Consider the following 16,643-nt stretch of genomic DNA (forward strand, 5'->3'; position numbering starts at 1 on the left):
TGTGTTCTGTTGGTTGATGTGCTCCTCTCCTTCAGGTTGTCTCAGAATGTCAGAATTTGTATTCGAATCATGAAATACGTTATTTTGTAGCAGCAGTACATTGCAATATATAATAAAAATACTATAAAATAGAATAAGAAATATATATTAAATTAAATAGTGCAAAAAGAGCAAAATAAGAGAAAAAATAGATAATTTACATGAATTCATTGTCCATTCAGAAATCTGATGGCAGCGGGGAAGAAAGTTGTTCCTAAAACACTGGGTGTTGTCTTCAGGCTCCTGCACCGCCTCCTTGACAGTAGCAGTGAGAAGAGGGCATGTTCTGGGTGATGGGCATCCTTAATGATGGATGCCGGCTTTTTGAGGCATCGCCTTTTGAAGATGTCCTCAATGCTGCTGGGGAGGCTCGTGCCCATGATGGAACTGGCAGAGTTTGCAACTTCCTGCAGCTTTTTCCAATCCTGTGCAGAGGCCCCTTCATACCAGACGGTGATGTAGCCATGGTTCATGCCCTCCACAGTATATCTTTAGAAATCTGCGAGAGTCTTTGGTGACATACATTTTCCCTCCCTAACCTGTATTTGCCTGGTACAATTCTGTGTGTTTCACTCTCCCAGCCATCTTTTACCTGTCTGTTTGTTTACTTTTGTACGTTTCTTTCTTTATTCAGTATTGTTCTACTTCACTTTTTAAAGACCCTTCTCATACCATTTCTACATTCTCACAGCCTTTGTGCCTTGACTCTCTTTGTATTTTGCCTTAATTTATTTGTAACAAATCCCTTTTGGATACCTATTATTGACTCCTGATGTACTTTTTTTTAACCACTCTATGCCTTTTAAGTTTTGTGTCTGACTATTACAGCCTTTCTTAAGAATAAAAGCAATCTTTCCCCTAAATGGAGAAATTGTAGCTTAATCTATTGCAGCATGAACTATGCCTTCCATCTGAAATGCACTGATTTACTCCTTGTAATACAGTGAATTATTCTGTAATTGAATACCTGTATTCCTTGTGCCACTCAGGGTCAACTTCACTCAGTCTGGAATGATCTATTTTGTATCTAAATCAGGAGTATTGTAAAATAAAGCCTGTATGAGTCAAAGCAGACAAATGTGTTTTAAGAGATGTAAGATTAGAACTATTCTTGACCATGTTAATGAATGTTAGCTTACCATCTTGATTTTGAAATATATCCCATTCAAGCTCCTTGATGGCTTTCTTAATTCTGTCATTCAGTGTCAATATTTTAGTTAGGTTTCAGCCTATGTTAAATGTGACTGTCTTCAATCTGTAAGTCATCCAAATCCTTTTCTCTCTGTCACAACTAACATTTTAAAATTGCATTTTCTTCTGATTTTTGTACTGGATTATACAAACCCCATTTCCAGAAAAGTTGCGATATTTTCCAAAATGCAATAAAAACAAAAATCTGTGATATATTAATTCACGTGAACCCTTATTTAACTGACAAAAGTACAAAGAAAAGATTTTCAGTAGTTTTATTGACCAACTTAATTTTATTTTGTAAAGATACACAAATTTAGAATTTGATGGCTGCAACACACTCAACAAAAGTTGGGACAGAGGCATGTTTACCATTGTGTTATATCACCTTTCCTATTAATAACACTTTTTAATCATTTTGGAAATGAGGATACTAATTGTAGTAGATTTGCAATTAGAAATTTTGTCCATTCTTGCTTAATATAAGACTTCAGCTGCTCAACAGTCTGTAGACTCCGTTGTCTGATTCTCCTCCATACATTTTCAATAGGAGATAGATCTGGACTGGCAGCAGGCCAGTCAAGCACATGCACTCCGTGTCTACAAAGCCACGCTGTTGTAGCCCATGCAGAATGTGGTCTGGCATTGTCCTGCTGAAATAAGCATGGACGTCCCGGGAAGAGACGTCGCCTTGATGGCAACATATGTCTCTCTAAAATCTTAATTGCCTCAGAGTCAATGGTACCTTCACATACATGCAACTCACCCATGCCGTGGGCACTGATGCACCCCCATACCATCACAGATGCTGGCTTTTGCACCTTTTGCTGATAACAAACAGGATGGTCGTTTTCATCTTTGGCACGGAGAACTCGACGCCCGTTTTTCCCGAAAGCTAGCTGAAATGTGGACTCATCTGACCACAGTCTTTCGGTCCATCTGAGATGAGCTCGGGCCCAGAGAACTCGCAGGTGTTTCTGTATAGAGTTGATGTATGGCTTCCTCCTTGCATAATACAGTTTCAAGTTGCATTTCTGGATGCAGCGACGGACTGTGTTAAGTGACAATGGTTTTCCGAAGTACACCCGAGCCCCAGGTAGCTATAATTGTCACAGTAACATGACAGTTTCTTAGGCAGTGTCACCTGAGGGCTTGAAGATCACGCACATTCAATAGTGGTTTCCGACCTTGCCCTTTACGCACTGAGATTTCTCTGAATCTTTTCACAATATTATGTACTGTAGTTGTTGAAAGACCTAAATTCTGTGCAATCTTGCATTGGGAAATGTTCCTTTTGAACTGACTAACAATTCTCTCACGAATCTTGGCACAAAGGGGTGCGCCACGACCCATCCTTGCTTGCGAAGACTGAGCCTTTGATGGACGCTACTTTTATACCCAGTCATGATACCTCACCTGCTACCAATTAGCCTGCTTAATGTGGAGTCTTCCAAACCGGCATTACTTGAATATTCTGTGCACTTTTCAATCTTAATTTAACTCTGTCCTAACTTTTGTTGAGTGTGTTACAGCCATCAAATTCTAAATTTGTGTATATTTACAAAATACAATCCAGTTGGTCAGTAAAACTATTGAAAATCTTTTCTTTGTACTTTTGTCAGTTAAATAAAGGTTCACGTGAATTAACATATCACAGATTTTTGTTTTTATTGCATTTTGGAAAATATCCCAACTTTTCTGGAAATGGGGTTTGTACTTTACAACAGTAAGTTATTATGTTTTCTTTTGGAAAGAATTTGTTAGGGGACAGCTTATTAACCATATTTGATTCTTTTGCTGTCTTTGTTGCAGGACAAAGGTTCATTCTGTCTAACTTATGAATCTTCAATGACTCGGCTGTATCGTGAGGGGAGGACTGAAACTGTGCGTTCGTGTACAGTTGAGACTTGCAATTTTGTGACAGCACTGGAAAGTAAAAAGCTTTCGGTGAGGAAGGTTTACTGTACACTAGGGGTCTCGGTGTGTAAGCTCATGTCCAGACTGGCCAAATAGATTGGTATTCTATTAACATGTTTGTCAGTTGGTATGTGAAACCAATATCAGAATAGTGCAATAATAGTTAATTAAGGAAATCACGAAGAATAGAGAAAATTGGGATGAAATTTTTTTTACCTCTTGAATAATGTTCTAATAAAAGTATTTATTGTTTCTTTAGAAGTCTTGATAAGGTTGCATTATATTTAAATTTCTTTCCCTCTGCAGAGGGAAGAGTGCCTGAATCTATTCCGTATTGCAGCCAAGAATCACCAGCACATCAGTAGGCTTGCTATGTCTGGATGTGGTGTCGATCGGCATCTCTTCTGCCTCTATGTGGTGTCCAAGTACCTGGGAGTCAATTCGCCCTTCCTTCAAGAGGTAAAAGGTTGTCAGTTGTGATGTTAGGTAGTAAAATGGAAGAGAAGTTAAGCTGAGACTAGTATCTATTTTGCTCCTAGCAGGGTAAGTTATCATCCTAACCTTCATGGAACTTGCAGGAGAGAGCATTCAGCAATCAGAAAACAAGCCATTCTGACCTCACATCACCCATCCAGTTAATAGGGACATAGGATCAAATATGGTTTCTGTTCAGAGAGAAACAAAAAACATCCATTCCATTCACGAACTAAAGGAAATAAGAGCAGGAGTAGTTCCCCTGGCCCCTCAAGACAGCTATGCCATTTAAAGTGTTCATGGCTGATCTATACTAGCCTTCATTTCTCTACTGTACCAGATGTTCTTCACTCTCAGTTCCTCAATCTTTTGAAAGTTTAAGTACTTCTAATGAGTTAGTCTCCACAAGTTCTGGGGTAGAGAATTCACAAAATTCACTATAGCTTGTTGAAACAGTAAGGGATGTACAATAAATATAGGCTTTGCTAGTGATGTCACCATCCGAAAAATAAGTAACTGTTTCGGCTCTGACGGAATCAGTGTTTTCAAGATTCATTCAAGATGTATTCAAGATGCAGTGGAAGAGACACAGTGAGAACAAGAGAAATTCTATACAAGTTTCCCCTGCAATCCGAAGGTAGAGCGTTCCTATGAAACCGTTTGTATACTGAAATGTCGTAAAGCGAAGAAGCAATTACCATTAGATTATATGAAAAAAATTTTTGAGTGTTCCCAGACCCAAAAAATAACCTACCAAATAACACATAAAACCTAAAATAACACTAACATATAGTAAAAGCAGGAATGATATGATAAATATACACCCTATATAAAGAAAAAATATTGTATGTAAGGTGTAGTTTCATTTATCAAAATTGGGAAGACAACGAGCCAAAGTCGATTTGGATAAAAAAAATCAGCACGTACACACATACGTACGCATGTACATGCATGCGCAAACAACTACCCGCACAAGGTTTTACGGTCATTGTAGTCTTTCTCGGGGTAAACACACGTATAAAGCAGGTGTCTTTTTTTCGTAAAAGCGAAAATCCTCTTTGGTTAGCGAAAACAGGTACTAATGTAGGTCTTTTGTAACAGCGAGTTGTCGTAAAGCAAACGTTCGAAAAACGGGACACCTATAATTAGTGGAAGACAGAGTAAATGACAGAATTCAAAACCAAGCCATTGCAGATGCAGGGTACCTGGAATCTCAGAAATGTAAAATAGCAGATCTGAAAACATCTGGAAAGTGAAAATGAATTAACATTTCGGGTCAAGATCAAGTTAAAAGAAGGACTAAAGATGCAGGACAAAGAAGGTGATAATGGGACATGTAATAAATGAAAAGGCTGTCTTAGGAAAAGCCATGTGATGCAACTCATTCATAAAGTGTCAGGCATCATATAGTTATTGAAATATTAAAGGGATGGGCCAGGAGTATAGAACACCATGTATTGAATTGATTAAAGAACTCTTAAGATAAATTGAGAAACTTGGTTAAGTTTCGTCAAGTTTAAGTTTGGTCATTGGTATTGAAACGGGAGAGGAAGACATCATATTGAGATTATTGGAAAGCATAGTAAATGTAGGAAGTGCCTTGATTCAAATGTGATGAGAATGCAATATGTCTTTTAATCATGGAATATCATAGCTGATTTCATGTCTACAAGATGAACTCCAGTAGGTTGTCCTATATGAAATTAGAACTGTATCATTTTTTAGGTGCTTTCAGAACCATGGTGTCTTTCAACGAGTCAAACACCCATCCAGCAGATTGAACTATTCGACCTTGTGAATCATCCGGAATATGTCTCCATTGGAGGTGGTTTTGGCCCAGTGAGTGTTTTGATATATATTCGCATTTAATTTTTTCATCCCATTTTTTTTTCCTACTTGCATAACACCCATTTCCCAATATGTTACTTAGATACCTATTTCTCAGTTTTATTGCAGTTCACTCATTTAGTTGCCAGGCTTGTAGATGTAAAGAATTATGTATTTTGGTTATTCCTGTACCTGTTGAAATTGAACAATTTTAGTTTCAATAACATTGATAATGTGTATTTTGGGTCTATTTGCTCCAACACAAGATATTAATGTATTTCTTCAATGAAAAAATACAAAGATTCTCTTCATATTCAGTACGAGGAGCTGGGCACCAAATTGAAATGAATAATCTCTTGGAGTATTACCTGAAAGAAACTAATGCTTTAAACCATGCACAGAGGGAAATTGTAAAGGGGCCGTGAAGATATTGAGAAGCAAAATGTACTGCAGACACTGTAAATCTAAAGTAAAATCAGAATGCTGAAATACTCTGTAGGTCAGTATCTCTGAAGAGAGATGCAGAGTTAAAATTGTGTTTTTTATTATCCACATCAAATCTTACCCTCCCATTAGCTATTTATTAGAATGTCTCCATTGTGTTGTGTATCTTTTGATAGGTCTTGTAACAAAGAACCAAAAAACAGAGTGGATCTGTTTCAAAGACATGCTTATTGCTTGCAAGGAGAAACCCCTCCACTCCTCGTGGATGGCAGACTGCTTCTGATTTACAGCTTACAATGTTTGTTTTTATACAAGTTCTCAGGCTATTCTTTGGTTGTTGTCCGTTCTGGATTCAGCTCCTCCACTGCAGTACAGCTGCAGTACACAAGGCCAGCAGTATATCAATTTCCCATTAGTTACACAGTGAACAATGATCAGGACATTACATGCTTCTTGACACATACATACTTAGCTTATAGCAAAGCACTTTGGGATTATACAGGTTCTATTTTGTCACATTACAAGATTAAATACACAAAAATCTCAAAGATTGTAATATATTTCCACAATAGAATCTCTGTTAGCTTACCTGAGGTCATCCTTCATATGGCCACTCAGTAGCCACTTTTTCAGATATCTTCTGTAACCCTTCTGCTTCAAGGTTCGATGTGTTGTGCATTCAGAGATGCTCTTATGCACATCACTGTTGTAACTCATGATTACTTGAGTTAAAAAAACCTTCTTGTCAGCTTGAATCAGTCTTTCTGATTAACAAGGTGTTTCTGCCCTCAGAACTACCACCCACTGGATGCTCTTTGTTTTTCACACCATTCTCTGTAAACTCTAGAGACTATTGTGTGTGACTATCATAGGAAATCAGCAGTTTCTGCAATACTCAAACCACTGACTGGTACCAACAATCATTCCACGGTTAAAGTCACTTAGATCACATTTCGTCCATATTCTGATGTTTGGTCTGAACAACTTGATCATGTAGTATGCTTTTCTGTATTGAATTGCTGCCATATGATCCGCTGATTAGATATTTACATTAGTGAGCAGTTGTACAGATATACCTAATAATATTGCCACTGAGACAGAGTTCTGAATAACTTATTCCAAACAAGTCCTGTGATGCTGCTAGCTTTCAATCAGAGTGGGAGGAAAGAGGGAAATAAGGTGGAGAGTAGGATGGCAAGTGCAATTTAGAGTACAGAAAGTTGTTACTTGCTTTTAGGGAACAGATGAGTGTGGATCAGCAGAGAAAACTAGCAATTTTGAATCTTAAGTATTGAAAGCCCACAAAGGCCAACAGGTAAAACATAAAAATACAAAAAAAAAATGAAATGACATGATGGAAGAAGGACAAGGAGGGTTTCAAAATATTTTACACCAATTATTATTTGAGAACAAAGTATTTTTTATGAAAGATATGTCTGAGCCAGAAACAGTTTCTTCCTTTGGGGAAAAAAATGGACAATTTGAAACAGAAAGCTATAGATTTACAAAGGGAGCATGGGAGAGCAAACTTGGGGTTTGAACTACTACAGCAAAGAGGCATGAGACAGAATGACCTCCTTTGTACAACAATTTTCTTTGATTCTAAGTTAACAATTTCAGGAAGTGTCAATTAAAAGATTAGCAGCACAACATTTTTACAGCGAAAGGTTCTTGATTCAAAGTCAGGCCTACAACTTTGAAAAGATTACTAAATTGTATCCAAGTCTGTATGACTAGTTAGGAGCATATTTGGAAAGCTGTCAGCCTAGTACATGGAAAAACATTTAGTTCCTCTGTCTTGAAAGATGTAACTAAAAGTATAGTAGGATTTCATCTTTTTGGGTGTGCTGGACATATGCTAATGTCTACTTCAAACTCTTGAAACTATCTGGTGGATTGGGTAAAAATACATTAAAATCAGAATCAGGTTTATTATTACTGGTATGTGACGTGAAATTTGTTAACTCAGCAGTGACACAGTGTCTTTTGCCCACCAATTACGGTTTCTGCTACAACCCTGATGCAAAGCTCAAAGCTGCCAAGTCATTGTAGCACTGATTTTTAGAAGTAAGTTGGCATTTAAAGAACCTTACTCCATGGCAGTCACAGTACAACAGCTGTGAAGGTAAATTAAGGAGATGGAGAGGTGACGCTCTCCCTTTTGCCTAGGTGAAATATTTAACATAAGCCTACCATAATGTGCATATAGATTAATAACCTTGAAACTGAATCCCTTGTCTCTCTTTTCAGGTTGCAGATGATGGTTATGGTGTTTCTTACATAATCGTTGGAGACCACCTCATCAACTTTCACATCTCCTGCAAAGTCTCCAGCCCCTTGACGGTAAAGTTGCAGCACTCGGTCCTTGCTTTCTCTGGACTTACTGGTGCAGAAAGAAGGATAATGCTTTCATTATTTTTTTTGCTTCTGCTCTGCCTATTTAACATTACAGAAGGCTAAAGGGTTGCATTCATTGTACAACTTGAATATACCTTGTGTTTTATTCATTTTTGTTTTGTCCCACTTCTGGTTCATTCATTTTCACTGTATCATCCTCTGCCCAACAGATCAGGAAGGTAGCCTCCAAATTGCAGTCAAACTCCAGTAGTCTGGTATGCTAGCGCTTAGACTACAGCATGCTACTTTTACAAACCCCATTTCCAGAAAAGTTGGGATATTTTCCAAAATGCAATAAAAACAAAAATCTATGATATGTTAATTCACGTGAACCTTTATTTAACTGACGAAAGTACAAAGAAAAGATTTTCAATAATTTTACTGACCAACTTAATTGTATTTTGTAAATATGCACAAATTTAGAATTTGATGGCGGCAACACACTCAACAAAAGTTGGGACAGAGTTAAAATAAGATTGAAAAGTGCACAGAATACTCAAATAACACCAGTTTGGAAGACTCCACATTAAGCAGGCTAATTGGTAGCAGGTGAGGTATTGTGACTGGGTATAAAAGTAGCGTCCATCAAAGGCTCAGTCTTTGCAAGCAAGGATGGGTCGTGGCTCACCCCTTTGTGCCAAAATTGGTGAGAGAAATGTTAGTTCAAAAGGAACATTTCCCAACGCAAGATTGCACAGAATTTAGGTCTTTCAACATCTACAGTACATAATATTGTGAAAAGATTCAGCGAATTCAGAGATATCTCAGTGCGTAAAGGGCAAGGTCGGAAACCACTGTTGAATGTGCGTGATCTTCGAGCCCTCAGGTGGCACTGCCTAAGAAACCGTCATGCTACTGCGACAATTATAGCCACCTGGGCTTGTGTGCTGTGGTCAGATGAGTCCACATTTCAGTTAGTTTTCGGAAAAAACGAGCGTCGAGTTCTCCGTGCCAAAGATGAAAATGACCATCCTGATTGTTATCAGCGAAAGGTGCAAAAGCCAGGATCTGTGATGGTATGGGGGTGCATCAGTGCCCACGGCATGGGTGAGTTGCATGTATGTGAAGGTACCATTGACTCTGAGGTGTATATTAAGATTTTAGAGAGACATATGATGCCATCAAGGCGACGTCTCTTCCCGGGAAGTCCATGCTTATTTCAGCAGGACAATGCCAGACCACGTTCTGCATGGGCTACAACAGCGTGGCTTTGTAGACACAGAGTGCGTGTGCTTGACTGGCCTGCTGCCAGTCCAGATCTATCTCCTATTAAAAATGTATGGTGCATCATGAAGAGGAGAATCAGACAACGGAGACCACGGACTGTTGAGCAGCTGAAGTCTTATATCAAGCAAGAATGGACCAGATTTTCAATTGCAAATCTACTACAATTAGTATCCTCAATTCCAAAACGATTAAAAAGTGTTATCAAAAGGAAAGGTGATGTAACACAATGGTAAACATGCCTCTGTCCCAACTTTTGTTGAGTGTGTTGCAGCCATCAAATTCTAAATTTGTGTATATTTACAAAATACAATTAAGTTGGTCAGTAAAACTATTGAAAATCTTTTCTTTGTACTTTTGTCAGTTAAATAAAGGTTCAGGTGAATTAACATATCACAGATTTTTGTTGCATTTTGGAAAATATCGCAACTTTTCTGGAAATGGGGTTTGTATATGTTACACAGTAGTATAATAACTTTTTTCAGTAAGAATCAGAATCCGGTTTATTTTCACTGGCATATATTGTAAAATTTGTTTTGTGCAGCAGTACATTCCAATACATAATAAAAACTATAAATACAAGAAATACATACACACACTGTGCTGTGCAAAAGTCTTAGGCACCGGTAAAATAATTCTGTAATGCGAAGATGCTTTCAAAGATAATAAAATGAAGAGTTTCTAAATATATAAAAACTTGCTATAAATGTAGTAAACGATGAAAACCTAAATCAAATCACTATTTGCTGTGACCACCCTTTGCCTTTAAAACTGCATTCTCTTAGGTAGACTCTCGTGCAGCTTTGTAAGAAAATCAGCTGGTGGGATGCAGTTCTTCTGCAGACTTTGGCTGTCTTGCCTGCTTCTGTCTCTCCAGGTAATCCAGACAGCCTCGATGATGTTGAGATTAGTGCTCTGTGGAGGCCTTACCGTTGATTGCAGAATTTCTTGTTCTTTTCACAGACGATAGTTATTTAGGACCTTGGTCGTGTGTTTGCGGCCATTCTCCTGCTGCAAAATGAAGTTGCGACCTATCAGGAGCCATTCTGATGATACTCCGTGATGGATGAGTATCTGCTTGTGCTTCTCAGCATTGAGGATTCCGTTAATTGTGACTAGATCACCTACTCCATTTGCAGAAAAGCAGCCCCAAGTCTGTAGGGAACCTCTACCATGCTTCACTGTTGGCTGCAGGCACTCATCCATATTGCACTTTCCCTTGCTCTTCTGCGGACAGACTGCCTGTTGTTTGATCCAAAATTTTCAAATTTTTCTGCCATTTTGCTGCCATTTTTCAGCACCCCAGTCCTTGTGTTTTTGCGCATGGGTGAGTCCCTTTATTTCCACTTTGGAGGAATGGCTTTTTGGCAATAATTCTTCCATGAAGGCCACTTCTGATAAAACTTCTCCAGACTGTAGAGGGGTGTACTTGGGTTCCAGTGATTTCTGTGAGTCCAGAGTTGATAGCAGTGTTGGACTTGTTGCAATTTTGAAGGGACGTCAGTTTAATTTATATCTCCTCTGCTGCAGTCAGTTTCTGTGGCTGCCCACTGTTTCTGGTCCCCAACCTTGCCCATTTCTTTGTATTTCTTCAGAAGAGCTTGGATGGCACATTCTGACAATCCTGTCTGCTGCGAAATTTTGGCTTGGGAGAGATCTTGCTGGTACAGGATGACCACCTTATGTCCTGTTGCTATGCTTACTCTTCCCATGATGTAAGAACTGATCATTTGAAGATTCACTGTCACCTCTGCCACACCCTCACATTTGAGTTTGGTTATTCTTTGCCCAGTTTGATTTCTTCTACACCTGTTACTTTTTCAGTTGTAAAGTGGTCTATTACTTAATATGTTGCTTTCTTTAACAAAATACTTAAATTTCTCTGTAACTTTTTTTTGAAATTCAATGTTTAGCAATCTAAAATTTTCTCTTTTCGACTGATGCGTTAATGCAGAAGACAAAAAATGAACATCTAAAACAAAATCTATGTCTATCTATATATAAAAATTAAAAAATCTAGGGTGCCTAAGACTTTTGCACTGTGTGTTTATATAAAAAATATACAGAGTTAGTGTTCGTTGGTTCATTATCCATCCAGAAATCTGATAGATAGATAGATAGATAGATACTTTATTCATCCCCATGGGGAAATTCAACATTTTTTCCAATGTCCCATACACTTGTTGTAGCAAAAACTCATTACATACAATACTTAACTCAGTAATAATATGATATGCATCTAAATCACTAACTCAAAAAGCATTAATAATAGCTTTAAAAAAAGTTCTTAAGTCCTGGCAGTTGAATTGTAAAGCCTAATGGCATTGGGGAGTATTGACCTCTTCATCCTGTCTGAGGAGCATTGCATCGACAGTAACCTGTCGCTGAAACTGCTTCTCTGTCTCTGGATGGTGCTATGTAGAGGATGTTCAGGGTTTTCCATAATTGACCGTAGCCTACTCAGCGCCCTTCGCTCAGCTACCGATGTTAAACTCTCCAGTACTTTGCCCACGACAGAGCCCGCCTTCCTTATCAGCTTATTAAGACGTGAGGCGTCCTTCTTCTTAATGCTTCCTCCCCAACACGCCACCACAAAGAAGAGGGCGCTCTCAACAACTGACCTATAGAACATCTTCAGCATCTCACTGCAGACATTGAATGACGCCAACCTTCTAAGGAAGTACAGTCGACTCTGTGCCTTCCTGCACAAGGCATCTGTGTTGGCAGTCCAGTCTAGCTTCTCGTCCAACTGTACTCCCAGATACTTGTAGGTCTTAACCTGCTCCACACATTCTCCATTAATGATCACTGGCTCCATATGAGGCCTAGATCTCCTAAAGTCCACCACCATCTCCTTGGTCTTGGTGACATTGAGACGCAGGTAGTTTGAGTTGCACCATATCACAAAGTCCTGTATCAGTTTCCTATACTCCTCCTCCTGTCCATTCCTGACACACCCCACTATGGCCGTGTCATCAGCGAACTTCTGCACATGGCAGGACTCCGAGTTATATTGGAAGTCAGATGTGTACATCTGGTAGAAGGTAGAAGGGAAAAAGCAGTTCCTGAAATGTAGGGTGTGTGTCTTCAGGCTCCTGTACCACCTCATTGATGGTGGTAATGGGGGTCCATAATGATAGCTACTGCCTTTTTGAGGTATCGCCTTTTAAAGGTGTCCTGGTCGCTGGAGAGGTCGGTGCCCATGATGGAACTGGCTGAGTTTATAACTTTCTGCAGCTCTTTACAAAACCTCTTTACCAGACAGAATGCAACCAGTCAGAATCCTCTCCATGATACATTTGTAGAAATTTATGAGTGTCTCTGGTGACTAGGGGGCAGGGCTTCGGATTCTTGGATCATTGGGGCCTCTTCTGGGGGAGGTACAACTTGTACAAAAAGGACGGGTTACACCTGAACCCAAAGCGGTCCAATATCCTAGCAGGCAGATTTAATAGAGCTGTTCAGGAGGATTTAAACTAATTTGGCAGGGGGATAGGAACCAGAGTGATAGAGTTGAGGAAGGGGAAAACAGAAATAAATCAAAGATAACATGCAACAGTGATGATAGAAAGGACAGGCAGGAGATGAGGTATGATCACAGCCAGTGGGATGAGCTACAGGGCAATTGAGGTGTGGTGCATTTAAAACAGAAAGCAACAAATACTAGACTGAAAGTGTTATATTTGAATGCACGCAGTATAAGAAATAAAATGGACAATCTTGAAATTTAGCTACAAGTTGGCAAGTATGATGAAGTTGTGCCCATCTCAGAAACTTGGCTAAGGGATGGCTACCATTGGGAACTGAAAGTCCAAGGATATATGGTGTATCAGGAAGATAGACTAGTAGGCAGAGGGGATGATGTGGCTCTGTGTATAAGAAATAATATTAAATCATTAGAAAAGAATGACGTAGGATCGGAAAGTGTAGAATCTCTATGGGTTGAGTTAAGAAATGACAAGGGTAAAAGGACCCTAGTGGCAGTGTATACAGGCCTCCAAACAGCAGCCGGGATGTGGATTACAAATTACAGCAGGAGATAGAAAAAGTGTGTCAGAAGGGCAATGTCATGATAATCATTGGGGATTTGAACATGAAAGTGGATTGGGAAAACCAGGCCAGTACTGAACCTCGAGAGAAAATTTGTGGAATGTCTAAGGGATGGCTTTTTAGAACAGATTGTTGTTGAGCCCATTAGGGGATTGGCTGTTCTGGATTGGGTGTTGTGCAATGATCTGGAGGTGATAAGAGAGCTTAAGGAATCCTTAGGGTAGATACTAGAAGCATTTTTAAGTATATAAAGGGTAAAAAACAGTTGAGGGCAGATATAGGACCAATAGAAAATATGCTGGAGATACTGTAATGAGAGACGTAGAGATGGCAGAGGAACTGAATGCGTATTTTGCATCAGTCTTTATAGTGGAAGACATCTGCAGTATACCTGACATTCAAGAGTGTTGGAAGTGAAGTATGCATCGTGAAAGTTATGACTGAGTAGGTGCTCAGGAAACTTAATAGTCTGAGGGTGGATAAATCTCTTGGACCTGATGTAATGCACTCTCGGGTTCTGAAGGAAATAGCTAGTGAGATTGCGGAGGCATTAACAATGATCTTTTAAGAATTGATAAATTCGGGCATTGTACTGGATGACTGGAAAATCACAAATGTTACTCCACTATTTAAGAAGGGTGAGAGGCAGCAGAAAGGAAACTATAGATCTGTTAGTCTGACGTCAGTGGTTGGGAAGTTGTTGGAATAGATTGTTAGGGATGAGATTATGAAGTACCTAGAGGCACATGACAAGATAGGGCAAAGCCAGCATGGTTTCCTGAAAGGAAAATCCTGCCTGACTAACCTACTGCAATTTTTTGAGGAAATTACAAACAGGGTGGGGGAGGGGTGTGTTCCCTCAACATCCCCTTCCTGAAGTTCATGATCAGTTCCTTGATCTTACTGAGATTGAGTGCAAGGTTGTTGCTGTCATCCCACACAAGCATGTGATCTATCTCACTCCTGTACGCTTCCTTGTCACCACTGGAAATTCTGCCAGCAATAGTTGTGTTGTTTGCAAATTTTAAGAGGAGCTGGAAATATTCAGGCATTCCAGATCCTGGCTCTGGCCACAAGCCCACTCATGTTAACTATCCCTGGAGTTCATGACTCCAACCCACTGGGCTGGCTCTGACCCTGACTGCACTCTGGACCCCTGGCTCACACTCAGAAATAATGAGGTTAGGTGCTGAATGGTCAGGGTTTCTGAACAATTAGATTAGTTTATTGTCACATACACCAGGATGCAATTACGTTCATTGGGGCAGAGTAAACATGATAATAATGAATACAGCAATGAGTGCAAAATAGCAATGCTGCAAAGTTCAATGTAAAGTGGTACCAAAAGAAATGCTAGAGTATTGATAATGGAATAAATGAGACAAGTGGATTTAAGAGACCTTGCACTGAATGTTAGTAAGTCCATTGAATTGATGATAGACTTCAGTAAGGGAAGTTGAGGGAACACCTACCAGTCCTTATCGAGGGATCAGAAGTGGAAAGGGTCAGCAGTTTCAAATCCTGGGTGTCAGCATATCTTGGGCATTGCTGTAAGGTGTGATGTGAAAAAGGTGATTGGTTCAGAAGTCTGATAGCAGCAGGGGAAGAAGCCATTCCTGACTGTCAGATTTCAGAGTTCTATTCTAATTGCAGCCTAGTATATGGCAAGGAAGAGTTAATTGGTTATTTCCTCTACTTTAAGAATTTCTTCTGCTTTTCGCAAAACTTGTGCCTCAGTATCATTCAATCACTGGGTGATTTATAAATAGAAATCCAAAAGTATCTTGATTTTCTCTGTTCTCTTATCCTCCATCTTTGCCAGCATGTTATGCCAAATCCTACATGCTCTTGTTTTTATATCCCCTTGTGTAGCACTTTAAAAACACTGTTCTGTAAACCCAGTGACCTAGTAACTAGCAGCAGGAACACTGGTTGAACTCAACAGGTCAAGCAGCATCTCTGGAGGCAGATGGACGGTCGACCTTTCATGTCAAGACCCCTCATCTGGACTGATTTTTTTTTTGCTCCAGATTCTAGCATCCACAGTATCTTGTATCTACCTAGATTGCTCTTTCGGTTCTTCCAGTTACAACCTCAAAAACTCTCTTTTCCATTTCATAAATCTATATTGAATCTGCCAGGTTCTATTCCTGTCACCACCTAATTAATAGTGGAGTCTAGCATTATCCCCACAATTTGTGTCAGGCTGTCTGGCCTGGTTCCCTATTAAATCAGTCACAATCAAATGGCAGATGGGCTTGAATAGCTTATTTCTGCCTCCTTTTTTGAAAATGTCTTTAATGTGTGTGTTATATTTGTTTGAATCTGCCATCTGTTTGTATCATGAGCAAACATTGATAAACTAGACAACCCTGTCATCCAAATTATTGGCATGGATTGTGAACAACTGGCGCCAGCACCAAACCAAGGGCATAACGCTGGTCTCAGCTTCCTACATGAAAACATGACCCTTCCCTCTGTTGTTTGTCCTTTAACCAATCCTAAATCTATGCCATTATATAACCCTCAATATTGTGTACAAATTTTGTTTACTAATTTCTTGTGTAGCACCTTATTAGAGGCCTGCAGTAAACTACCGTAGATTCCGGACTACAGAGCGCACCTGATTAAAAGCCGCTGGCTCTAATTTTAGAAATAAAATCAATTTTTTACTTGTACAGGCCGCATTGGATTTTCGGCCGCAGGTGCCCACGTTGTAATATGAGATATTTACACAGAAAGATATTACACGTGAGGATTTTTTAACTTTTAATTAAATCCATATGGTAACATAAACAAATACATATTGCAAATGCTTTTTTTCGAACCGTGCCTGTAACGCGGCTACTTTTAAATACACGTTGCGTATACTTCTTTACTGAACAACATTCCAATATCTCCTAACGACTGGTAAAAAATATATATACTGCAGCCTACCAGGAAAAGTTATTGATCGCCTTTAACTTAAAAGCAGCGTTCGCTCAGATCCAAAGCCGCTCGCGTAATGCCGCTCCCCCCCGCCGTCCCGTTTATCGCAAACTGGTATCCCACAAGACGCGGCGAAACCGGGTGTGACGTCA

General features: G+C 39.4%; 1 protein-coding gene across 4 annotated transcripts in view; it reads left to right on the plus strand.

Moving 5' to 3' along the window:
• The window catches only part of LOC140719184 (carnitine O-palmitoyltransferase 1, liver isoform-like), a 118,738-nt gene that overhangs the window by 85,518 nt on the left and 16,577 nt on the right, over positions 1-16,643 (plus strand). For all 4 annotated transcript variants that reach the window (XM_073033617.1, XM_073033620.1, XM_073033618.1 and 1 more), the window contains exons 15-18: positions 3,043-3,177; positions 3,454-3,606; positions 5,347-5,460; positions 8,143-8,235. In XM_073033617.1, the coding sequence (XP_072889718.1) occupies positions 3,043-3,177; positions 3,454-3,606; positions 5,347-5,460; positions 8,143-8,235 (495 nt within the window). The remainder of the gene's footprint in view (positions 1-3,042; positions 3,178-3,453; positions 3,607-5,346; positions 5,461-8,142; positions 8,236-16,643) is intronic.

This window comes from Hemitrygon akajei, chromosome 31, assembly GCF_048418815.1.
Source record: "Hemitrygon akajei chromosome 31, sHemAka1.3, whole genome shotgun sequence".
Classification (NCBI taxonomy): Eukaryota; Metazoa; Chordata; class Chondrichthyes; order Myliobatiformes; family Dasyatidae; genus Hemitrygon; species Hemitrygon akajei.